Source organism: Puntigrus tetrazona, chromosome 20 (assembly GCF_018831695.1).
Source record: "Puntigrus tetrazona isolate hp1 chromosome 20, ASM1883169v1, whole genome shotgun sequence".
NCBI classification, from domain to species: domain Eukaryota; kingdom Metazoa; phylum Chordata; class Actinopteri; order Cypriniformes; family Cyprinidae; genus Puntigrus; species Puntigrus tetrazona.
Window position 1 is genome coordinate 19,651,249 of NC_056718.1, and position 26,384 is coordinate 19,677,632.

Genomic DNA, 26,384 nt, shown 5'->3' on the forward strand with positions numbered 1-26,384 from the left:
AATATTAATATCAATAAATCAACAAAGGGTTATTATAGTCAAATTCTAACTTAATAACTAGTAACCATATTTGCTATGTTATTTTGATGTTTTTAGGTGTTTTTTTATTAGTAAACCACAGTTTTACTACACGGTTAAACTGTGGTTAGTGTAACGTAGCGAAACCACGGCTAATTTCTGGTTAGCATGATTCAACCAAAGTAATCATACTTTTCGAATAAATTCTAGTGTATGTTTAAATACAACTTTAGTAAGCCCTCGAAACAGGAAGGGGATGTAGCTCAGTGGTAGAGCGCATGCTTTGCATGTATGAGGCCCCGGGTTCAATCCCCGGCATCTCCAGAAATGTTTTTCTTACATTTATGGTTTTATGTCATTAATAAACACTGTCGTCACAAACAAAAAAAAACTTTCTATCAAAAGTAACAATTTTGCAAAAAAGAACCGCATTAAATTCAAAGACGTTTCCTTTCGTGCTACGTAACTACGTCATACGTTCTTTCCTTGGCGACAGTAACCAGGAGAGAGCTATGTTTACCAAAATGTCTGCAGCCTGACAACTATTACCCATAACATGGCTATATCAAGAAATACGTCCATATAACTCCGCCGGGTCTTTTAAAAAAAGTGAAACATGCAGCTAAAGTATCTGAAGACTCTTCTAACTCCTCAGGTAAATATTTTTCACCGTGTTATTTAGCGACGCTAGCTAACTGGCTATTGGCAGTCCGCTATCTGTAGGCATCACAAGGCGTCTTAGCTTAGCAACACTAGGATGTTAAGTAATCCAGGTTTCAGCTTATGCATGCAAATTGGGCAAATAAACAGTATAAATCACATTCCGAATGTTATTCAAATCTCAGCAAGCGATTCAAAGACCGCACTGAACGTCGTGTTTCTGTAACGTCTTTTCTTTAGGATGGAGCTGCTAAAGTCACCTGTATGGCTTGGGCTCCTAACAATGCGAAGTTTGCAGTGTGCACTATTGATAGAGTGGTTATACTGTATGATGAGCAAGGAGAGAAACGAGACAGATTTACTACAAAACCCGCAGACCCCAAAGTAAGTTATCAGTGGATTATTAAATTGTTATTAAAAAAATCCAAACTAAATGCTGTAGTCTCACGTATCAAAGCGATTTCTTATTTCTTAGTACATTAATAAAATGTATAAAGTTATGATTTTTTTTGCAATTTGTTGCAGTATGGAAAAAAAACATATGTGGTCAAGTCCATGGCATTTTCTCCAGATTCAACCAAGATAGCAGTGGCTCAAACAGACAACATTATATTTGTTTACAAAATTGGGGAGGAGTGGTAAGTATATCAAAATGCTTAGATACAACCATAATTTGCATTATTGTATTTATTATATTATATTATATTTTCTGTCACAGGGGAGATAAAAAGGTTATTTGCAACAAATTTATTCAAACAGTAAGTATTTTGATTATAAATATGATAGAAGTGTTTATGTATGTATTGTATGTATTAACGTTTTTGTTCTCTAGAGTGCTGTAACATGCCTGGTTTGGCCATCAGAGCATACAATAATATTTGGACTAGCAGAGGGAAAAGTATGCGTTCCACCTTTCTATGCTTTAAACGTTCAGTTGAATTTTCTTTTTTGTGAAAATTAATTTTATGAGTGTTTTCATGCAGGTTCGACAAGCTAATACAAAAACAAGCAAGTCCTCCACGATCTATGGAACTGACTCTTATGTCGTCTCATTAACGACTAAGTATGTATCTAAAATCCTGAATCTATTGATGTTTGCTTGGGTATTAATTATATGCTATTACAGGATTTGTTTTTATTTTGAATTAGATTTTATTTTTATATTTTTAGGTTTAGTTAATATTTTTAATTTGTGAACAATTTATTTATTTTTTCAAATATTGCAACATTATATTTGCATTATTTTATATATATATATATATATATATATATATATATATATATATATATATATATATATATATATGTGTATATATATATATATATATGTGTATATATATATGCATACTGTATTTACATATAGTTATAATTTATTTTATTTCAGTTTTAGTAATTTTAGTGTAACAACTTTTGTGTTATAACACTCCTTTGGTACATTTTGCCAGTGTCTCAGGAAAGGGAATCCTCTCGGGTCATGCAGATGGAACGATTGTTCGGTACTTCTTCGATGATGAAGGATCTGGAGAATCTCAGGTAATGTATTTATAACATGCATAATATAATATTACATTTGCTTGTGCGTAAATTACTGTTTATTATCTATATTATTATATATTATTATATATTACTATATTATTACTATATATTTGTTCTGATTATTTATAGGGCAAATTGTTGACTCATGCATGCCCACCGTACGCTTTGGCATGGGGCACCAACAGCATAATTGTGGCTGGATGCGATAAGAAGATTGTGGCCTATGGAAGGGAGGGCCACTTGCTTCAGACATTTGACTACAGCCGAGATCGCTCCGAAAAGGAATTCACAGTGGCAGCATCCAGCCCCAGTGGCCAGTCTATAGTGGTGGGAAGCTATGACAGGTGAAAAAGCTGTTTAAACACATTAAACAGAAAACAAAAATGTTTTGCCGATGTCTTCATGTATCTCTGTTTTCTTTAGGTTGCGTGTTTTCAACTGGAGCCCCCGAAAAGGCATCTGGGATGAAGCTTCTCCCAAAGAGATTCCGAACTTGTACACCATCACAGCTCTGTCCTGGAAGAAAGACGGCTCTCGGCTTTCTGTGGTCAGTCTGCATGGCCAATTATATAAAGATTTCAGAACATCATTATTCTGTTCATGTGCTCACATTATAGAGAAGCTCTAATACTGAAAATATCCTGAATCCTGCATTTACATATATTTGGTAAGATATAAGTGGGACGACAAAAACGAAAGAAAATGTGGTTCAGTTATGTTGAGGTTTGGCTTTGCCACTTGGTACAACTGCAGATGCTGTCTAATTACGTCTCTAAATTGCAGGGCACACTGTGTGGAGGAGTCGAGCTGTTTGACTGCTGTCTTCGGAGGAGTATTTACAAGAACAAGTTTGAGATGACATATGTGGGACTAAGTCAAGTGAGCAATATTTCCATTCATTTCAGTAGTGGCTTTTGTTTTGAATCTTGTTTACATGCTACAAACTGGACGTTCTAAAACTTTGTTTCTTAAACCCTCCCAGGTGATTGTGAAGAATTTGTCCAGCGGCACACGAGTGGTGCTGAAATCCCAGTATGGTTATGAGATAGATGAGGTGAAAGTCATGGGGAAGGATCGATATCTCGTGGCTCACACCTCTGACACACTGCTGCTGGGAGACCTGGTATCCAACAAATTAAGTGAGGTAGGATGTTTAGTTTGGATGTTACTCACAATTGCTTTATTTCTTATATATAGTTTTGTTAGATATATGTATTTTTTTCCATCATTCAAAGTTTGTATTTAAACTGTTTCTGGACAAGTTTTTACATATTGCAACAGAGTCAGTGCTTCCATTGGGTGGACCAAGGTTTAAAATGTCTAATTAAAAGTTCAAGGGCTGTCATGGTTCACTGTGTTAATCCATGTTTAATTGAGTTTCCAAAGTGCTCTTATGGGAGTTGGAAGAAAGTTCAGTGTGACAAACAGGATAATGGTGAAGGGCCTTGGCTTCGCGTCTCTCTGCCTCTGCTTCTTTCTGTGTAATGTAGTGGAAAGCAAAAGTTGATGACCGTGTTGTACTTTAGTAAACAACATCGCTCTCCCATTACAGGTGGCGTGGCAGGGGTCCGGGGGAAATGAAAAGTTTTTCTTTGAAAATGAAACGGTACAGCGTTTTTGTTATTATTATTCTTTGTTATTAAGATGCCTCGGTTGTTTATGAGAATGGTGCAAAGGGAGAACGACTGGGTTTAATGAATCATGCAGCTCTAGCTGGTATAATTAAAGTCATTGCCGTCTAATTGTAAATGACTGTATTTCTGGGTAGGTGTGCATGATTTTCAATGCTGGAGAGCTGGCGCTGGTGGAGTACGGGAGCAATGAAGTCCTGGGATCTGTTCGGACAGAGTTTATGAACCCGCACCTCATCAGGTCTGCCATTTTGAAAATACTTTGGAAAGCATTAAAAAAAAAACCAAAGGAAAGTAAATTCAAAATATATTACTTTGCTACTGCATTTATTTTTATTCATTTATTGTTTCTCTATTAAAAAAGTTTATTAATTCTCCATAAAAGTTTTTTTTACCTTTGTAATGACTTTCCCAATTATAAAGGTAATGCCATATATATATATATATATATATATATATATATATATATATATATATATATATATATATGTTATATGTGTGTGTGTGTACTCTGTATATTTATTATGTATATATAAATACACATTCATGTATATATTTAACAAAAATGATGTATTTGTACATTAATTATATAAATATATACATGTAAATATTCTCAAAATAATGTTAATTATATCGAATAAATGTTATTTAAATATAGTAATTATTTATAGATACAATACAATACAATAAAGGCCCGTTTATATATATTTTTGTTGTTCTAACATTTTTGTTCTAATACACAATTTCTTTTGTAGGGTTACGTTACCTTGTAAAAAAAAAAAAGTTACTTTACCCAGAAAAGTCATGTCTGATACTAACCACTAGATGGCATAATTTACCTTCAATTTGTCAGTTGTCCTCTTGTGACTCTTAGTGAGAAGACCTAGTCATCACAAATCAGCATTCATGTATAAAGCCTGTCAGGTGCTGTCAGAATGCAGTGCTTGGTTCCTCTTGATGGAGCACTGACAGGTCCCTCAGCACCCACAGGAAGTGTTCATTCCTCGGTTTGTGTGTTTGTGTTTGCAGTGTGCGTCTGAATGAGCGAAGGCAGAGGGGAGTGGAGGACAACAAAAAGTTGGCTTACCTGATTGACATTAAAACTATTGCTGTCGGTGAGTTTGTTTTAATTAATCACGTCTTTCCACTCTTATGTCTAAGTTTTGCTCATCAAGAACATTCATTTGGCCATTTTGCTTTTTGAGCGAATGCAAAAATGCACTAAATTATGGTCACCTTAACTCATAAAGGTTGTCATGAAAAGCTTAATGAAACCGCGTCATCAGTGGCGTTGATTTAAATAATCATCTTTTTTCCGCTCTAAATGGCCTTCTTCATAAGACCCATTATTTGGAAAGAGGGACAGTAGGAAGGTGTGTCGACGTTGACTCGGTTCGGACGTTACCTTTCAATTAGACACTGGCCCTGCTGTGTTGTCGTCACGGCCCTCTCTTTCACCAGCCACCGTCAGCCATCTGCCACGGTGCTGACCACTTCCTGTGCTAATTAAGTCCTGGCATGCTCCCTCTGTCCTGCTTGCCTTGTTTCTTCTTCAGGTGGTGAAAATGAGAAACAACTTTCATCCAATTTATTTTCCTCTGACAGACAGCAGAGTGCTTTTCCCCCTCACTGATCCATGTGCTTAAAACCTGTTCAGAAAGTGCAAATTGGAAAGTGTTTTTCCTCTCCTCCCCCCCCCCCCTCTCACCCTCCTCCATAAGTGATGCTTCCCATCAGAATGGTTATTTGTGAACAAAGGGGCAGAAATGCAGGGAAGCGTCACAGAACGTGATTCATGAAAGACTCATTGATTTGTTTTTGTTAGGCACGGATGTTCGGGGTCTGTATGAAAGACAGTGCCTCCGTTTTGCTGCATGTCTTTGTGTACGAGTGTGTGTATGCGTGTGTGTACGATGACGTTAAATGGCAGCCATCTTCAAATTTTTATCATTCTGTTTATTATATTTAAATATTATATTATTTTTATCTCTTCTTTAAAGGCATTGTGTAAAAGCCTCTTACTGTTTAAAAAAGTTTTAATTATAATGCTTTATTGCTGACCTTGGAAATAAAGAAAAGAATCTGCATCTGGGATTTGTTGCATTCATCTCCCATAATCCTTTTCTCTTCCTGTTTTTCTCAGTGGACCTGGTGGGTGGGTATAATCTGGGCACTATAAGCCATGACTCCAAGATTGACTGGCTGGAGCTGAATGAAACGGGGCGTAAACTGCTTTTTAGGGACAAGAAACTCAGGGTAAGGGCCGGTGTTGTTGTTTTAACTCTAATATCAATAATAAAATCAGAATGAATGATTTGTCACTTCAGCCTTTTTCTCCCCATTTAGCTCCACCTGTATGACATCGAGAGCAGCATGAAGAGCACCATGCTGAGTTTTTGTCCGTATGTTCAGTGGGTGCCGGGTAGTGATGTAGTTGTAGCCCAGAACAGAGGAAACCTGTGTGTTTGGTACACCATCGACAGCCCAGAGAGGGTCACAATGTTTCCCCTCAAGGTGAGCCGAAGTTGCTAGTTACCAGTTAAAATTAAAATAACTGTCAATATTTAAAACTGTATTGCTCAGAATATTCATGTAACTAATAATATTTTTAGTTTACTGTGACATTTATTTAGGATTCTTTGATGAGCAGAAAATTCAAAAGAACAGCATTTATAGCTTACTGACCTGAACTTCTGAATTGTAGTGTAACATTTAATATAATTATTGCAGCCATGATCAACAGAAAAACTAATACTTATAAAGTGATATAATGGACAGCAGCTGAATAAGATACAATTTCACTGAAGTAATGTTTTAAGTAATTTTTGTCTACTTAATTTAGTTACTTGTTTTAGTCGACTGTGAGGCTGTGTTTACACTGACACAAAAAAATCAGATTTTTTTTTTTTGCTCACATCTGACACAAATCTGAATTTTGTAAACACAAATTCGTTGTAAACACGAAAAATTTCACAAGATCAGATTTTTTTCGCATTCCGATCTGGGCCACTTCTAAATGTGGATTGTAATCTGATACATATCTGAAATCTGGACATCCGGCCTACGTCTAAACACACATATCCGATTCCCTGCAAAACTTCTGATGCAAGGCGACATGCTTGCCCATAAAGACAGCATTAATACAGGCTAATTTTATTGAGGCGGGAACTTTATATGTAACAAACTGCACAGCATTTTCAATACCTGCCCAGTCATTTTTATAAACACAGTACCTTTGCGATTACCTTATATTTCTTACCAATACTGATAAGTTTTACTATAGGCTACTCACTCTCTCTCATGTTAATTCATTTAAATTCATACAATCCTATAGTGCTACTTTTCTAAAGAATTATACCATGAACTGTAGATAAATGAAATTCGTAAGATTTCATGCTGCAAAACATCCATGAGAGCTGTTGTCCGTGCTGGGAAATAATAACGGCCCCTCAGCGTGAGTTATATAAATAATTTTATTAGCATGGTTATTCAGAACCCAAGGATCTACCATGCGCATAGTAAAGCCATTACTGACAATCATTTTGGGAATTAATGTAAACATGGGTATTGGATAAAGTTGGAAATTGGATATGGGTCACAAGATCGGATGTATGTTGATTAAGACTTGCAGTGTAAATGCAGCCCGAGTTTAATCATGTGACTTGTGTTGCGACAGGGTGATATTGTAGATCTGGAGAGATCCAATGGAAAAACTGAAGTCATTGTGACTGAAGGGGTTAACTCTGTCTCCTACACTCTGGATGAGGGGTTGATTGAATTTGGCACAGCCATTGATGATGGTGACTATTACAGGTAAAAAAAAAACAGACATAAAATAAACATGGATTACTCTTTCTAGTTGCAAAGTTACTTACTGTTAGTAGAATGCCTAAAGTGGACAATTTTTTTTAAGAGAATAAATGTAAACATCTTGAAGTTTCTTAAAGGATAGTTCCCCTAAAATTTCAATTCTGTCACCCACAACAGTTTAAAAAAACCAATGTGTTCTTTTACGTTCCGCCAAACAAAGAAAGTCGGACAGGTTTGAAACGTCATGAGTCAATGATGACAGAATTCTTATTTTTGGATGGCCCGTCCCTTTAAATTATGTACGTTTCCTTATTCATAGTTGGACTTGTGCGTATGTGTATGTGCAGAGCTACAGCATTCCTAGAGACCCTGGAGATGTCGGCAGAGACAGAGGCCATGTGGAAGACTCTGAGTAAACTCTCCCTAGAGGCACAACAGCTCCACATCGCTGAGAGGTTAGACAAGCAAGACAGTCCACCCACCTCTATGACTCAGCTACTGCTGCGATGACTTCAGCATAGCTGTCCAGATCGTGTATCTAACCTTGACAACTAGAAACCAGTATGACAGAATTCCTTTACAGATTGTTTCTTTGAATTCCTTTACAGATGATCTCAGAATATTTTTTTATTTAACTAACTTCTCTGCTCAACTTTATAAAGGGTCGTCGTCCTTAGATAGAAGCAAGACAGATTTAAAGTTGCAGAACTGACATAGTACTGTACTTGGTTACTTGTATTTATAGGTGACAAATCTCGTACATGATATTAAATTTGTTAAAGGAGCAGAGGAGTGCGCATCACAATTTTGCAGTGCAGGTGATTATGATTTTAAGTGTTAAATACAAATAAATGAAACTTAATTAGATTGTTTGTTGTGCCACCTTAGCATAACCCATGCAGGAATATTTTGTTTTATATTTTTACCAACACCTACCTAGCCGAAGACGGCACAGTCACTTGCAAATGTGTGTGAATAAACATATTAATTACAGCCCTTGTAATGACAATGGAGAAAAAACACCTTTCACATGATTACATAAATACAATAATCTTACTGTCTTTCTTAACTATTCTTTCATTCTATTAATAGCAACGCTGCATTTATTTTTGCACCTTTTATTTTTTATTTGCTTTTAATATGCATCTAATTAGCACTACAGAAGAACTAAACAATTACATACAAACACAATGAATCAGCACATAAACGATACATTCTTAAAGGGGTCATATCATGAATATGTAATATTCCTTGATCATTTGAAATGAAAGCATGTACTGTAGGCACACTGTACTTAAAATATCTTAAAATACCAATAAGAATTCAAACTAGTCTGTAACAATGTTTCTATCTATAAGGACTTTGAATTGATATACTGACACATGACCACCCATATGTAAATGCCATCAGTGTGCCAAAATTTAATTTGTGCTCTTATCGGGGCAGTTAAAACCATATTAAACATATTTGACTCACTTCACTGGTGAAAATGCTATTTGCTTAGGAATCTAAAGAACTAGTTCACCCTTAAGCGCCAAAGATGAGGACAAGTTTCTTTCTTTAGAAGAGATTTGGCTAAATTTAACATTATACTACTTGCAGATCAATGGATCTGCAGGGAATGTATCAGAGAAATATAAGCAACAGCATTATAAATTGACCTCAGAGAATAAAAATGAAAATGTATGATGAATCTTCCTTGATATATTCAAAGTTGTTCTATAGGAAACTTCAAACAGTAATTTTTCATTTACGGAAAGAATCACTATTTTGCATCTAGCAAGTGTTTATGCATGGTAAAAGCATTAGTCAAAAGATTCTTTAAGAAAGCTCCTATTCTGGACAGTTATTCTGTGTGTTACATTTTAAATGCTGAAATGTGTCTCGGATAATATTCTGCCGAAAGGAAAATGTGTGTAATCTGTTGCAATAGAGAAAAAACCCTTCACCTGAGCTTGTGCGGGAGGATAAAAGCACTAAGCACCAATGGTTCTCTTAAAAAGGCATCCAGTCGCTTTAGGAGGCAGTGAGCATGTTTAGTGTTTTCCTTTTTACTGTATAAGCGTTTTTAAGAGGGCTTGAAGTGGGAATTTAAATTAGAGGCTCTTTAATAATGCAGGATTGGTATGTTATATATAGGCTTGTCTGCATGAAGCAAACAGATAAAAAGTGTTCTGACCTTGAAGGAAAATGCAAATGAAAGAATAGATTGAATACTCTTTTGCTTTAAGTCACTTTCAAACATGGGCTAATCAGTGCTGTCCAACCTAAATGCCATGAGTTATTGGGGGTTGAAATGCATATGATGTTTGTTTTTGGGCGTTATTTACTGGTTCTCTTCTCATCTGTCCTTGGGTTTTACATAGGTGTTTCGTAGCGCTTGGAGATGTGTCCAAAGCCCGATTCCTAAATGAGACCAACAAAATTGCAGATGCAGTCTCAAAAGAATATGTATGTAGCGCATACAAATTTTTTGAAGGACAGACAGGTCCTCAACCCGTAGCATCTCTAATATTATGTCTGTTCGTTTGAATGTATTTTTTTTGTCGTAGTGCTTGTGCTTATGTGTTTTTGCATTACAATGTTATATTTTTTTCTGTAGGGTGGCGATGGTACAGATCACTACCAGGTGAAAGCACGCCTGGCCATGCTGGATAAAAATTTTAAGCTTGCAGAGATGTATTACTTGGAACAGGTAAAGAATAGTTTCTGATACCTGCAAGTAGTATGAAATGGCACTGGACAGTTAGTACGTGGGAGCAGTAGCCATTAGATGGTTGTATCTTGATAGCTGCGAGTAATATGTCTGTAACTTTGCAGAATCACGGTGGATGAAGTGATGGAAATGTACCAGGAGCTTCACATGTGGGATGAATGCATTGCAGTGGCAGAGGCAAAGGTAATATCTGTTTTTACATAGAATATCATAAATATTCATAACTTCTAGTCCACATATTCTTTTATTTAGCATAAAACTCAACAAGTTCCCAGCAAGTTTCACTCAGAAACATTAAGTATTCATCCAACATGGAACCAGAATAATGTTTATTGTACACAAGTAAAAAATGTCATTCAATCATTGAAATGTATTACTTTGCTACCATTTCAATATTACCATGAACTGAAACCATATACAAAATCATTGAGTGTTTGGATTCTGAATGCCTAAATTCTGATGGTTTCACAATATCAGCAGTCAATAATTAACGCATGTTAGACAGCGGAAACCGTGATTTTATCGTCCCTGTCATATTTTCAATTAACTTGTTCCATATTTCCACAATATTTTCTCATCCCTTATTAAAGTCGATAAGCCTTTTTATGTTGCTATCTTAACTATGCACAATTATATGGTTAGTTGCATTTTATATTATCTGCATTTAGCAGCAGTCTATGATACTGCAAAGTCTAATATTAAATATGTGTAAATCCCTTGAAGGGCCACCCAGAGTTGGACAATTTGAGACGCAGTTACTATTCTTACCTAATGGAGACCAATCAGAATGAGAAAGCTGGTGAGGTGAAGGAGAATGAAGGAGACTTCACTGGTGCTGTAAACCTCTACCTAAAAGCAGGACTTCCTGCCAAAGCTGCTTGGCTGGCCATGAGCAGAGACGAGCTTTTATCAAGCCATGAAATCATCAGCCGCATCACTACTGCTCTCATTAAAGGAGAGTTTTATGAGCGGGTGAGTTTGACCTGCAACAACCGTTAAGTTCTCGCATTCATCATTTTCGAATGAGTAGCACGACTACTCACACTGACACGGTATTGTTTCATAGATTTGAAGGGATATTGTTTTACTTCTAATTATTCATAGTTCTAAGTATTATTAAACTCAACAGGCAGGCAACCTGTTTGAAAGGACAAGAAATAATCAGAAGGCCTTGGAGTGCTACCGCAAGGGAAATGCTTTTAAGAAAGGTGAGCCTGGCTGGTAAGAACAATCAGAATAGGGTGTTACATTTCAATTTGAACAATAAGTAAGTGGTTGTAAAGCAAAGCATCAGAGCTTTAGATTCATTGTCTTCATTGACCTCTGCTGATTGCATTGTGCTTCCACAGCGGTGGATCTTGCTCGCGCAGCGTTTCCTGCAGAAGTTGTAAAGCTGGAGGAAGTGTGGGGTGACTATCTAGTGCAGCAGAAACAAATGGACGCTGCCATCAACCATTACATAGAAGCAGGGTGAGTTTCTAGAGTAACACAACTCTAGTTCAGGGGAAAAAAAATATATTTTTCGATCTCAGTTTTCTTTAGTTTCATTTAAATGGTGCATTTACACAACCATATGTTTATTTATATATATTATTTTAATTAATGCTTATATTTAGCAAGGATGCATTCACAAGGTTCCAAAATATTTTCTTAAATTCTCGGAAACAACATTAATGTTTCTTTATCGTATCATGTGACAGTGAAGACTGAAATAATGTCTTTAAAATATATTAAATAAAAATCAGTCTATGAAATAGCTGAAATTGTCATTTTTAACAACATGCTTTTATATTTTACTTTATTTTTAACATGTAGAATAGGTAAGAGACTTCTTTCAAAGGCATTAAAACAGTGTTTTGTTTTATTTTTATTTATTATAGAATCTCAAATTGTTCCTTCTCTTAATTTGTTCCATGTCACCTTAGAAGGTTTTACAAAGATGACTGTATCATTTTGCTGTGACTATTTTGGTTATTATTGTGTTGTTACCTATTTCCTTCCATTTTGTTTGTCCTTATTTGACTACACTCTTAAAAAGAATAGCCACAAACAAGGTTCTTTATGGAACAATTTAGACAAAAATGGTTCTTCTATGGCAATGTGAAGCCATAAGAGTGTAGAGTTTTTAAGAGTGTTATTTCCTCCCTGTTAAAGACGTTCCACCAAGGCCATAGAGGCAGCAATTGCAGCACGCCAGTGGAAGAAAGCATTGCACATACTGGAGCTACAGGAGGACAAGACTGCTGCCAAATATTACCTGAAAATAGCTCAGCACTATGCTTCTGTGCAGGAGTTTGAGGTAAAAAAAAAAAAATACACACAAACACATTCCAGCTGTCAAATATTAACAAGTGGTCTCATGTTTCTAAAAATATGATCTGGTTTGAATCTGTGTTGACTAATTGTGTTTCTCTGAATACAGGTGGCAGAACGTCTGTTTGTGAAGGGTGATCATACCAAAGATGCTATTGATATGTACACTCAGGCTGGGCGATGGGAGAAAGCTCATAAGGTCAGTGTCACTAGTGCCAATATATTTTCATTAATAATAGCTGTATATTTTAGTAGCATTTTTTTGTTTATAATAAAATGCATTATGTCCTATAGATTTTAATGGAAAGAGATAACTGAGACTTTTATCAAACTTGCAGTGGCCTCTTTTGACTTCGGCCAAAAAGCAACCGCCTAGCAACCACCAAGAACACTCAAGCAATTGCATAGCAACATGCTAACAAATCAGTGTGTAGTAGTAATTATAAATTGGATGGATGGAAGCTGAGAATACTGCAATTGTTTTTTTTCTTCATTCAAATCATGAACAATTTACATTTTAATTATTACTAATCATCACCAATTTACATTTGAATTATGTATCATTTTGTTCCCCTCTCTTGTTATCTATCTGTCCGTCTCCTACACAGCTTGCTGTGAAGTGCATGTCACAAGAGGATGTGTCTGCCCTCTACATCAGCAGAGCACAAGAGTTAGAGAAAGAGGGGAAATACAAAGAAGCTGAAAGGTAAAACGCACATTGTTATGTGCGCACATTGACAAAAACATAGTTTCTTTAAGGCAATATCAGCATATTTGAAATTTACCTTCCTGTATTTAGGCTTTTTACCACAGTAGATGAACCGGACTTGGCCATCACCATGTACAAGAAGAACAAAATGTATGACGACATGATCCGTTTAGTCGCTGTTCATCACAAAGACCTGCTGCAGGAAACGCACATTCACCTGGCTAAGGTTCAAGAGGACATTTGTGCCGTTCTTTTTATTCTTGCTATTCACATTTAGCTACAAAACACATCCCTTTTGGTGCAGTTTTGTCTTGTTACCGCTCAATAGAGTGCTGTGTGCTGTGTTTATCACAGGAGCTGGAGGCTGAATCCAGGTTTCAGGAAGCTGAGTATCATTACCTAGAGGGTCAGGACTGGAAAACTGCTGTTAACATGTACAGAGTCAATGATATGTGGGAGGAAGCTTATCGGTGTGTGTGCACACTACATGGTCTCATATGATACTAGAGTTATTTATATATATATATATATATATATATATATATATATATATATATATATATATATATATATATATATACATAGAAAGAAAAGAGCTTTTAACATATAAAGTTCATCTCTATGTCTTTGCAACAGATAGCAAAGACCCATGGAGGAGCCAGTGCCCATAAGCAAGTGGCCTATCTGTGGGCAAAAATCTTGGAGGAGAGGCAGCAGTTAAGCTGCTCAACAAATTTGGTTTTCTGGAAAACGCCATTGACTTTGCTGCTGATAACTAGTAAGTCCCTTTCAGGACTTAATGGTCCAAACACTTTTATAACATTTCCAGCTATAATTGGCGCATACAGATAACAGTTACCAAAGCATAGTAAAATTGGCTTTGAAACGCTCTTTATCTTTTTTTAGTGCATTTGACTTTGCCTTTGAGTTGGCCCGACTCGCCATGAAACAGAAGATTCCTGATATTCATCTAAAAAATGCCATGTTCCTCGAGGACCAGGTATGGAGAGACATGATTCCTCTTTTCTACACTGTTAATGCCTATGGCTCCAGCCAAATGCGGGTGTGAATGTGAAATAGGCAAAGACAACTAAAATTGTACACTTTCAAGGTCAGGGCTGTGAATGCAAATTATGCTGGGGTCTTTGCACATTTTTATGTCTGATTTGGTCTTTATAATGCAGATCACAGGCTTATTTTAATTAATATAATAAATGTAAGTAGAAATAACAATTATAATAATTTAATATATTTATCAATATAGTTTATAAATATAAAAATGCTGGTATAATATGTGAATTACCAGCCATTGTAGCAAGTGGGTAAAAAATCAACCAACCTGCCTACAAAAAAAAGAGTTTATTTTCATTATTAATGGTGCACAGCTAAATTGTAATTTTTAACTTTTAAGGGTAAATTCAATGAGGCTGAGACTGAGTTCATCAAAGCTGGGAAACCCAAGGAGGCTGTGCTGATGTGAGTGAGCTTTCATGTCATTATTTCCTTCCTCAGTACATACAGACCACTCTATAGGGGGGATTGCATCGCTTCAGTACTTTTTGTGAGCATAGATTAGCGATTTTATGCTCTTTATCACATTACAAGCAATAAGTAGCTGGAAGCAGGTGGCATTGGGATTTAGAGTGTTTGATTTGTAGATCTCATGGAGGAGTGGTAAACTGGTGCTTTGCTGCTACCATGGCAGTAAGTCAAAGTTGATCTGATGACTCAAAGAAATCGTATTGTTAGTGGTCTAAAAATACTTTCTTTTAAGTGCAATTATAATCACAAAAATGACTGAACCTCATGCTTAATAAAAACAGTTTAGTAATTTATATAACACATTAATTCGACTGACTGTATGGTCATTGTATATACATTTTATCATAGCATTTCTAATAAATAATATCTATAATATGGGTGACTGTGTCTGTTTCTATTGTAGGCACGTCCATAACAAGGACTGGAGTAATGCCCAGAGAGTGGCAGAGGCTCATGATCCGGAAAGTGTGGCAGATATTCTAGTGAGCCAAGCCAAGTTCTGTTTTGACCAGAAGGAATTCCAAAAAGCTGAGGCCTTCCTTCTCAGAGCCCAAAGGCCAGAGTTAGCAATTAAATACTACAAAGTAAGAGTTCTTAAAGCACAGTATGTACATAGACAGAAATCTTCTTTACAGTAGTGAAATGTTGTTGGTGCCTTTAACAACAATCATACTCTAGTCATCTTCACCATGAAGCACACAGAGATCTAAACTGTCTGAACATTAAGCGGAATCAGGGTAGCTACTTGTAGAAGTTTCATGTTGTCAAACTTTTAATAGATTGTTCACGCAAAAATGTGCGTCATTTGAGGGTGTCATGTTGTTCCAAATCCATGCGATTGGGGTCAAACACAAAATATGTTTTATAATTCATTTTAATGATATTTTATCTGACTGTTAAAATTATCCATGAATTTTTAAATGTTTTTCTCAATTGTGCATGACCTTTCTTTAGAAAAAACATTAATTATTTAGATAAAGATAATTATTTTCATGATTCATTTTTAATTTTGCATAATGGAACTGAATTATTAAGTTTAATTGTTAATTAATAGAAAAATTAAATAAAAATAATTCTAACTTTAATTCCTTTTGACAGGAATCGAGCCATCACAAATTAAATTCATAAATTACAAAAGACTGTAAAACTGATCGCAATTATATTTTTTACAATTATTTGTTTGCATATTAAAAGCTTTGTACTTTAACAAATGTAAGATTTCTTCTCTTTAGCTAAATATGAATATTAAGTTATGCAGGCTTTGAAGAACCATATTTCTCTTATCCAGGATGCTGGGATGTGGACTGATGCAATGCGGATCTGTAAAGACTATTTGCCCAGCAAGCTTAGCGTCCTTCAAAAGGAATATGAAAGCGAGGGCAACTGGTAAAATAACTCCTTTCTGTTTCCTTTTTTTCCCGTCTTACTTTCATATGTATCTCATTTGCTGTATCAGAAAATCTTCCCTTGTTTATTGTTCTTCAGAAACTAGGGCTCTGCAGTTGTGCAGAAAAACTAGAAGCTCTGAACTACATTCAATCCTCTTTCGTTGCTTGGCTTCCCTCCTTTATTAGAACATGGCAGCTTTTTATCCTAAATTAAATCCATAATGAGCAGCTCATTAACGCGCAGACACGCAGCAAATCCGTCTCCACTGATAATTTTCCTATTTTTAATGACTTGTGGGAAAACATCAAAGGCTTCTTTGCTGTCTTCCCTGGGAAGAAAAAGAGAAGCATTTTGCATAGTCAGTTCAAGGCCCACTCAGCAGTAATATAGGCTTCTTGTATCATTAACCTATTTTCAATCAAGAGTTTGAACTTTCTTGCCATGTTGTGTTTATAATTGACTCTACTGGTCACTTTATGATCCCAAAGGTGTTTTTCTTTCCGAAGGCAGAGGTATAGGATGTCTGTTGGAACAAAACAGCATATAACCAACTGATGACTATCTAAGTATGCTGCAAAAACATACCTTAACAGCCTATGCTGATTTTTTTCAAACAGGGTTCAGCCATGTTGCTTTGTTTTGCCTGTCCGTTGCGCTAAACCTTACCTACTAGTTGTACAAAGCAGAAAGTGGTTAAGTGCTTGCCTTCACAGCTTTGAAATTCATTTCACTTTCTGCAGTTTTAAAGCCATCATTGCTAAACATTAAAGCCCTCCAATGGTACATGGTACTAGATATTTTCAAGCTGAAGGGTTTTCATGTAGCTTTCACAGTCATTAACCACCAGGTCATCCCAAGACTTAAAAAAGGAAAGTCTGAAGACCTTTAATAAATAGGGGTTTCAAGCCTTTATTCAAAAGTCTTACAGTAAAGTGATCTCGCCAACACTAATGAAACAATTGAATTTTCTCCGTTTTTCTTCATGTCTTCAAAGTCCATGAGAAATAAATGTATATGTGTGTGTTTACAGGGGTGTAGAAGGTATGGTTGAGCAGGCTCAGGAGTGGGAACAGACAGGTGAATATGCCAGAGCCGTCGACTGCTATCTGAAAGTGAAGGATTCGACTAACATTGACTTGTTGATGAAGTGTTGGATGAAGGTAAAGTTCACACTCGGGCACACCTGGCTGCAACCACCATGTTCTCTAACATAAAGAACACTTGTCCAGTAAATTCATTTTCATATGTTTTAATCTGGTATTATTTTAGGAATGTTTCAGTGAATTTTCATGTGTAAAATCCAAACAATTTCAGTAGAAATCCACTGGGAATTTTGCATGATTGCATTAGGCTTAGTTGGTCTTAAAAATTCACCTTTTGATCAGTATTTTGTGTGAGCTGTGTTTCATGTGTCTCCACACTAGTGACAGTAGACAATTTTCTTTTTTTGCTAATATAACTGCACCTTAAGATATATTAGTTTATTATACATTTTTTAAAACATTTTATTATTAATTTATTTTAGAACCAAAAGGTTTGTCTTGAGCCAACAACAATACATAAAACTAGACAAAAACTATTACATTATGTTTTAAATTATATGTTGAGATGTATTTATTTGCATAATATTGAAGTTTTGGTTATTTAACAAATCACGAGGTTCACATCTTTACTTTTCCTGTGAATTTAAGACTGGACATTGCTTTTTAAAGTTTTACTAATTGGTCTTTTCTTTTTTTCCCAATTAAATGTTTAAGTTTATTATTTTGTTGAAGGTCTTGCAAAAATCAGTTTTTGCTCAGTTGGGCTGAGATGGAATGCTTTTAGCATTGTATTAGACTCATCATTTCTATTAAAATAATTATTTAATAAATTAACAGTGAAGAAGAAGACAGTGATCTTTGAACCTAGATTAACTACAGTTAGAGAGCTACTCTGTTGACATGACATATCTGAACATGAAAATGTTTATATGCTCCTAAAGCACAGTTTTCTCATCTTTTCATGTCCTTCAGGCAGCAGAATTGGCCATTAAATTTTTATCTCATGACAAGGCTGTGGACATCAGTCAGGTCGTCGGGCCACGCCTGATTCAGCTCAGGAAGTACAATGAGGTATATTTCTTTTATTTAGTTTTTCAGGTAAAGAATCACATTAAGTATATAAAACTATTTGACATTGAATCTGTAAGGAGGAAAAAAACAAATATAAATTTTGAACAGAAATCCTTCCAAAATTCTAGCTTTTTATTCTTTCTAAGTATTGTGTTTTAAGAGTGGCACACTGAGAGGAAATGGTGCTTTCAGTGAGCTTGTGTGTGAGTGTATATTTAGTATATGACACAAAGCAATGTGACTGCACAAAAAGCTCACAGACTTCATCTATTCTTCTGCGTCCTCGAGCCATGGACCTATTGAAATACAAAATGTTTTTTTTTTTTTTTTTTTCAGGCTGCTGAGCTCTACCTCAACCTGGACCTCATTAAGAACGCCATAGACGCATTCATTGAGGGAGAAGAATGGAACAAAGCTAAAAGAGTGGCCAAGGAGCTCGATCCAAGGTGCGCCTTAGCAGACTGGTCGCCCCTAACAACGCTACAGCCAACAATGTGAGAGGGAGGCAGTGAAATCACTCTCTCGCTGTCAGAAAAATCACTCAGTGCAGCAAATGAAGTGCACGACAGCACAAGGCCAAAATGTGCAGATGGCCTTCGCAGTTTATCTCTGACTGTCTTTTATTTCTGGCCGGAAAAATTGGTTTTGGAATCCAGTCTAAATGCTTTTTGGTTCTGCATAAGGTGTATTCTTAAGCAGAATATATATTTATATCTTATTGCAACTACTGTGACGTCACTCTCTATAAGAGTTTGCCGTTATTGAGCTTTTTATGACATTTCTTCTCTTTACAGGCTAGAGGAATATGTGGATAAACGCTATAAAGAGCACTTGAAAAATCAAGGCAAAGTTGACTCTGTAAGTTCACCATATCAAATTAATTTGTCTATTTTCCACTTTCATTATTAGAGATAGTCATTAGAGAGGACTTCAATTGATCGGTCAAGGTTTGGCTGCTTAGTCTTGGCCAGTTAGCCTGCTGGTAGATGCTGGAACTACATCATAAGCTTATCATCAAATGTAGATATAAAAGGAAAATTATTACATTTCTATTTATAATAGACTGGACTTTTTATTTATTGTTTATATTTAGATTTGTTATTATTTTTGAATATAATTAACAATTAACAAAATGAATAGAGCCAAAAATGTTATGAATCACAATTTATTCATATTAATTATATATATTAGCATATTCTTAGCAACATATAAATCTAAATATAAACATATTATATATATATATATGTTTTAATGTTTGTAATGTTAAAGCAATAGGCCATGAGAAGCTACTAATAATACTAATACAAATTTCAGCCATGGTTATAATAAACATAATTATTATAATTATATTATTATTAACAATTGTAATGTTTATTAGTAAATTATTCATAAATGTAATTAATTTTAATACAAATATTAGTGGTTTTAATAATTTTATATCCTAATTTGTCCTAATAGTTTTTCAATATCCATTCATTCATCTTCTTCTTCTTCTTATTATTAATGGTATTTTAAATGTATTAATATTTTATTTATTTAATGTTTTTTTTTTAACTAAAAATGAATGTGAAATATAGCCACAATTATATTTTAATAACTTAGATTTTAAGCGTATTGCAAGCAGCATATAAATCTAAATAATAGATATATCATTATAATGTAGTATTGTTGGGACAATGGCTGATTTTATTTTGGAGGACTCCTGAAAGCATGATATTGACTTTTCCTCTCCTGCTGCTTCTGACATCACAACTCAGGATAGTTGCCATTGAGATAAATGAGAATTCTAGCAGATAGCTTTCTCCAGGTATTGTAGACCACCTTGGGAGAGCGAAAGGGAACAGGGTTGTTAATCGAACTCTTGTCGCCCACATGAGCAGCATCATGGCTCAAAATGTCAAAACTGCTATAGCTGTCAGTATCCTGTTTAAGTTCAAACAAACTAAATCTATTTCCTAGCAGTGGAGGTTGAGGTTAAAGAATGCATTAAATGAGCATAACAAAATACCGCAGACTGCAGCTCCTCCGCTCTGGTACTTCATTGTTTTCAGTTATTGTTGGAAGGAGAGAAAAATGGAGACGATTGGCTTGATTCAATTTAGAATAACAGATATGAGTCACCAAATTGATGTGAGCGCTTGCCTCTCATTGCAATGCTTCTCTGGCAGTTTGGTTACAATCACAGAATGATGCAGGTCAGGGCTTTTTATTCAAAAGGAAGACACAATGTTAACGGGGAAACTGGTTTAATGTACACTTGCATAATAAAATGTAGGCAGTCAAGAATGTGCTATATCGTGAGTGAATGAGAAGAAATGTGTGTTTTCTTTTTCATCTTTCTGGCTGTGCATTAAAGCAGTAGGCAATTAGAAGCTGCTTTAAAGCCTTATTGTTAATAATAATTACAGGCATTGTTATTGTTTAAGTAAGTATTAATAACTATTAATAATGTAAATGTTAATTACTGAATCGGTTATACGTTTTTAATTAAAATGTATTTAATTTGAATCAATTTAATTACAAGTGGTTTTAAATCCTAATTTGTTCTAATAGTTTTCCTTTTATTTTTACCTTTTAAGTATACAATATACTTCTTCCTATTATTATTATTATTATTATTATTATTATTATTACTAGTATATTACGAACAATCTTGTTTTTTATATATATATTCATGTTATCATGAATTGTCAATGAATTAATGAATTCAGTTATCATGGTTTGTTTTGATAATATTATTAGATTTTTAATTATAATTCTTTATTCTAATTTGGTATTTTTCAATTAAAATTTGTCAGTATAATTTTTCTTTATTCATTTATCATTATAAAATATATTGATGATAATATAATAATAATATAAAATATAAATATAGTATATACACCTAGGATGGCTTCGTATGAGTAAAATATGCCATAATTTTAATTTTTATGTAACTATTCCTAAAGTATAAAATGTATTATTAAGGATCCTTTAATCTGAACAGTTGCATTAATAATAATAATAATAAAATAAAGTTGTTTTTATAATTTTTTATATTAAAATGATTAGTGCTGTCAAACTGATTAATAATTTAGTTATTAATATTCATAATGTTATTATTAATTGTAAATGAATTCATTGTTTTACATTTCAGTTTGTTCTAATAGTTTTCCTATCATTTTAATCAGTTGGTTGGAGTAGATGTGGTGGCTGCCCTTGACATGTATGCTGAGAGAGGACAGTGGGAGAAATGCATCGACACGGCCTCAAACAGGTGCCAATTCATCTGCCCCCTCACACCCCCAGACATGTCAGTGTGGAAACATGGCAACGCTTTTACTGAGTATCTGCCTTTCCCTTCTCCAACAGAATTTTAAGGTCCTGCACAAGTACATCGCTCTATACGCCACTCACCTGATCAAAGAGGGCGAAGCAGACAAAGTACTCAACCTTTACACCCAGCATGGCGTTCCAGCTTATTCACAGGTATATCCAGTCATGTCTGTATAATGAATCAAACTTTATTTTTCAAAAGAAAGCAAAATGATACATCTCCTTCTAGCATAAGGGCTTTTGGATTTCATCAGAAACATCTTCTCTTCCTTCTTGCAGAACTTCAACATCTACAAGAGGATGTTCCTGGAGCTGGTGAGCTTAAGGGACCAGGATTGTGCAGAAGCTTATCGGATGTGGGCCGATCTAAGGGACGTCCTTCTACTGCTGGTGAGCTCTGGGCTACTGCTGGGAAATTATTTAGCCGGTATTGATTTTATAGTCAAGTGGGAAATAGTGAATCTTACTGTATCTCTGTTGTGTGCAGTGTGAAAACCTGACCAAGTCTTCAGAAGCTAATTCTCCAGCCCATGAAGAGTTTGAGCAGATGCTGCTGGTTGCTCACTATTACGCCACTCGCTCTGCAGCCAAAGGCATTGACCAGCTGGTCTGTATATACTTCACAGCAGATCTTTGTGTTTTTCGTATGCATTTTGATATGACATAAATATATTTAATATAACCTTCTGTACCATTCACAAGTTTGGGGTCTGTAATATTTTTACTTATACTTTTAGAAAAATAAATATACTAACACCAGTGCAGTGTTTGTGGTGAAGGCTTGCAGTGGCATGTAGCTTACAAACATGATTTATTTTGATAGCATTATTATTATTTATATTTATCCTTTACAACATTTTTAGAAGTTTAGAGTCAGTAATTCTTTTTGAATATATTTATTATGCTACAAAATATTTTTCTTCCACATAAAACTATTAAGCATATTAGAATGATTTCTGAAGGATCACGTGACATTAAAAACACTATTGCTGATGCTGAAAATTTCACTTCTACATCACAGGAAAAAATACACTTTAACATAATAGAAAATTGTTTACTTTAAATTGTAGTATTATTTCACAGTGTTACTATTTTTAATCTATTTTGGTCAAATGCTTTTAAAAATCTTAATGACCCCAACTTCTGAACAATATTGTGAAATTACAGACAGCGTTTACTGCAGGTATCTCTGGTTTTATTGCCCATAATCACCAATTCTTGTTGTTCTAGAGAAAATATTTGTTTTTATAATCTTAGAATAAAGAATATCCTACTGAAATATTTATTTTTATTTCTAAAGTTAAGAGTGTTGTCAATGCTTTGTCATATTGACTTAATGTGTAATTTCCATGCCACTAAACACAATTGAAAAAAGTTTCCAAAATGATCTCCTTCCTCTATTTGACAGATCAGTTAGTCCAGCCCCAATGTCATGCCATAGGTTAAGCCAATGTTGACTTGATATAATAAGCTGAGATAGGAGAGTGTATTTTAACATCCGAAAAAACATCCCATACTTCACCTTCATGTTATTTTGGATGTGTATTTACTTGTCTACAGGGCTCTGTGGCGGCCAAGTTGTCCATCTCTCTCCTGAGGCACACCGAGCTCATTCCAGCTGACAAGGCCTTTTATGAGGCCGGCCTGGCAGCCAAGGTGAACTCACAGTGAGCCCAGCTCCAAACACACACACACACACACTCATAGTCATAGCTGCTTCAACCATTCATGTGAGACAGAGAACAGGATGGCAGCTAAGAGCCCTGGGAAATTGGCTTAATTCTCCTCTGTTTGCTCCAGTAAGAGCTCACAGCAAGTGTGAATAATTTGATACGCAAAGCAGTTTGAGTTGCCTTGCATTGTGAAGACGAAGTGGCGACGTGTCCTCTTTCAGGAGTTTTTTTTATTTTTTTTATTTCTTTACATTATTTCTTTATTTTTTATATTTTTTTTATTTGAGTTTCTTCAGTTCTCTGTCACTGATGCAGATTTCTCATGCAGGCTGTGGAATGGGAGAACATGGCTTTTATCTTCCTCAACCGCTTTTTGGATTTGGCTGATGTAAGTAAAGACTTTTGATTGTGATGTGTATCTTAACCTTAAATATTACAAATTGCTTGAAGAGAGAGCTGCCATTGGCTGTACAGAGTCAAAGTTTGGGGTTATTTAATGAAGATGGATTATATTGATAAAAAAGTAAGACAATATCCTATTTTGAATAAATGGTGTTATTTTTAACTTTGTTACAAAATATTAAGCAGCACAACTGTTTCCATTGATGATAACAAGAAATGTTTTCGTGGGCGGCAGATCATATCAGAAAGATCATGTGACAATGAAGAGTAATGACTGCACAAACTGAGAGTAGTGACTGCACCTTTTAAGGAAACTGGTTTCAGACAGACTTCCAAGACCTCATGTCATGTCTAATGATCTAAAATAAACTTAAGCGAACTTTAAACACCCAAGTCAATATTTATAACAACAGTGCTTATTGCTGAGTAAAAACTGAATGGACAAAATTGACATTTATAAATTGATGCACTGCTTTTGACTGCTCCTTCAAATGCTATTCTTGCCATTTTTATTTCTGCTGTTTCTAAAAACATTCTTTAAATGACCTTATTTCAGCAGTTGTTCTATATTTTCAGGGCATTGACGAGGGCACACTGGACGCGTTAGATCACTCAGACTTCCAGGATACGGATATCCCATTTGAAGTCCCAGTACCTTCAAAGTTACATGTCACTGTAAGCCTCCTCCACTGCACTGGTGCATTTATCCATGTGTCTTTAATATCCTTTGTGTAAACTTCCCATTGGCTGTGTTTCAGGTGGAGAAGAGGAGGAGATTAGGGAGTGGGTTCTGACTGTGTCCATGGACCAGCGGGTGGAGCAGGTGCTGCCGAACGATGAGAGAGGCACTTGTGAAGCCTCCCTAGTGGCTGCCGGCACCGTATCCGCTCCCTACCCTGCGTCATCACAGGTGAGGCAATCTGCACAAAGGACTATCCGTGGAAAGCGATGTTTTCTTTAAATTACTCTTTTAAAGAGACAGTTCACCCAGAAATGAAAATTCTGTCATTTACCCAGCCTCTTGCCTTTCCACAACTGTACGACTTTAAGATGATATTGTGAGGTTTTTTTATTTATTTTTATGCAATGATAGCAGCCCCCCCCTGTTAACTTCTATTGTAAAAACATTCCTCAAAATGTCTCCTTTGAGTAACCTTAGAGGTTTGAACGTCTTGAAGGTAAACGGTGACAGAATTTTCTTTTTGGGGTGACCTGTTCCTTTAGATGTGTAATTATAAAACACAAAAGTATCTTTATTTGTCTTTTTTTTATTTGGAACACAGGTTACCCGTCCTGCGCAATAAAATTGAGTTCAAAGACCAGGGATGGCAGCAAATAAAGATGACTGGAATAAATTCTTGATGGCTACAAAGGTACATGTTAGTCATTGTTACCTCTGAGCTTTCACAATTAGTTTTCAATCACACCGAAGTCGTTTGATTTATAATTAATTTGTTCTCTTGATCAAAAAGTTAACACTCAGGACTGAATTTATTAGCGCGTGTTTTGTTGAAGTTAATGTAAATGCTCTCTTTCGATGTATTTCATCATCGTTTTTTTCTCTCCTTGTGGGTGCATTTGCAATTTTCGCATTACTTCACAGTTTGTCCCATCCATCCTGCCTGGGGTCGCCTGCGGTGCTTTGATCATGATTGCTTGTTTTTGTTTCACCCTTTAGACCACTCACAGTCCAGAATGTCAAGATGTGCTGAAATTTATCACACAGTGGTGTGGAGGTCTCCCTTCAGCTGGATATTCCTTCCACTAAGACCGGGGAAGGTGCACAATATCTATTTCTCTATCTGTCGTCATCCTGTTTTTCGCTTTCTCGCATTCACCTCCCAGCTGTTCTACTTAAACATTTATACAGCCTTTTTCATTCTCATTTCCTAAGGCAACGTTCACTACTTGGTCGTCATTTGCTGACCTTTTTTTTTTTTTTATAGCTCAAGTATCGTAAGGTCAGTGTCTGAAGGTCATTTAATGTGTGTGTTTAAATATACAGAAAGCCTTTGAAATATCTTCATTTGAACATAATCTGTAAGTAACTGTACTCCACTAGTACATATAAGTTGGATATTTTGATATTTAAACACTAAATGCTTATAAAAACGAATGCTTCTTCATAATGATTGTCAGTGTTCTTATGGATATTTGCATGAGGATATTTAAAATGAATATTCAGCTGAAATAAAAAAGCTTGTGTTTTATAAATAATTGTTGAACTGTTAGGTGCGAGAACATTTCTAAGTTTTCCGAAGGGTGCATGCCTGTTTGTGAATCACACAGTGTAGTCTAGTGTAGTTTATTTTTATGTATAATGATCAGCTGGTTTATGATAATTAATAGTCACCTGTCAAACAACGCCACCTTGTGGAGACCATAACGTGTTGGGGGTGCAAGGGGACACACTTGTGGCCTGGTATAATTTTCACTTCTCGTGATGTAATAATGTGGAGTATTCCTTTTTATGTCGATCCAGATTTTTGTCAACGTTTTGTAAACTATGAGGCGTCATTGCAATATTTTAATATATGAAAATAAGCATCAATGAAA

General features: G+C 35.4%; 1 protein-coding gene and 1 non-coding gene across 2 annotated transcripts; both read left to right on the forward strand.

Annotated features, from left to right (window-relative positions):
• The first annotated feature begins 270 nt into the window (after positions 1 to 270).
• On the forward strand, positions 271 to 342 carry trnaa-ugc. Its single transcript has one exon. It is a non-coding gene; the product is annotated as a tRNA-Ala (tRNA).
• Positions 343 to 533: 191 nt separating this feature from the next.
• Positions 534 to 26,384, forward strand: LOC122324993 (intraflagellar transport protein 172 homolog). The gene is given in 51 exon segments (XM_043219805.1): positions 534 to 673; positions 919 to 1,062; positions 1,204 to 1,316; positions 1,397 to 1,436; positions 1,511 to 1,576; positions 1,662 to 1,741; positions 2,124 to 2,211; positions 2,344 to 2,558; positions 2,638 to 2,761; positions 2,998 to 3,093; positions 3,197 to 3,358; positions 3,767 to 3,820; positions 3,983 to 4,086; positions 4,875 to 4,960; positions 5,989 to 6,101; positions 6,192 to 6,359; positions 7,522 to 7,658; positions 8,003 to 8,110; positions 10,022 to 10,106; positions 10,258 to 10,349; positions 10,476 to 10,554; positions 11,095 to 11,343; positions 11,501 to 11,579; positions 11,721 to 11,841; positions 12,526 to 12,670; positions 12,794 to 12,883; positions 13,293 to 13,390; positions 13,484 to 13,619; positions 13,748 to 13,867; positions 14,030 to 14,087; positions 14,090 to 14,171; positions 14,300 to 14,393; positions 14,805 to 14,869; positions 15,339 to 15,519; positions 16,224 to 16,321; positions 17,355 to 17,484; positions 18,340 to 18,438; positions 18,775 to 18,884; positions 19,233 to 19,296; positions 21,609 to 21,690; positions 21,785 to 21,906; positions 22,033 to 22,143; positions 22,241 to 22,360; positions 23,314 to 23,409; positions 23,755 to 23,814; positions 24,405 to 24,525; positions 24,593 to 24,706; positions 24,709 to 24,766; positions 25,112 to 25,143; positions 25,146 to 25,201; positions 25,507 to 26,384. Coding segments are annotated over 51 exon segments (5,274 nt in total). The 5' UTR covers positions 534 to 634; the 3' UTR covers positions 25,597 to 26,384.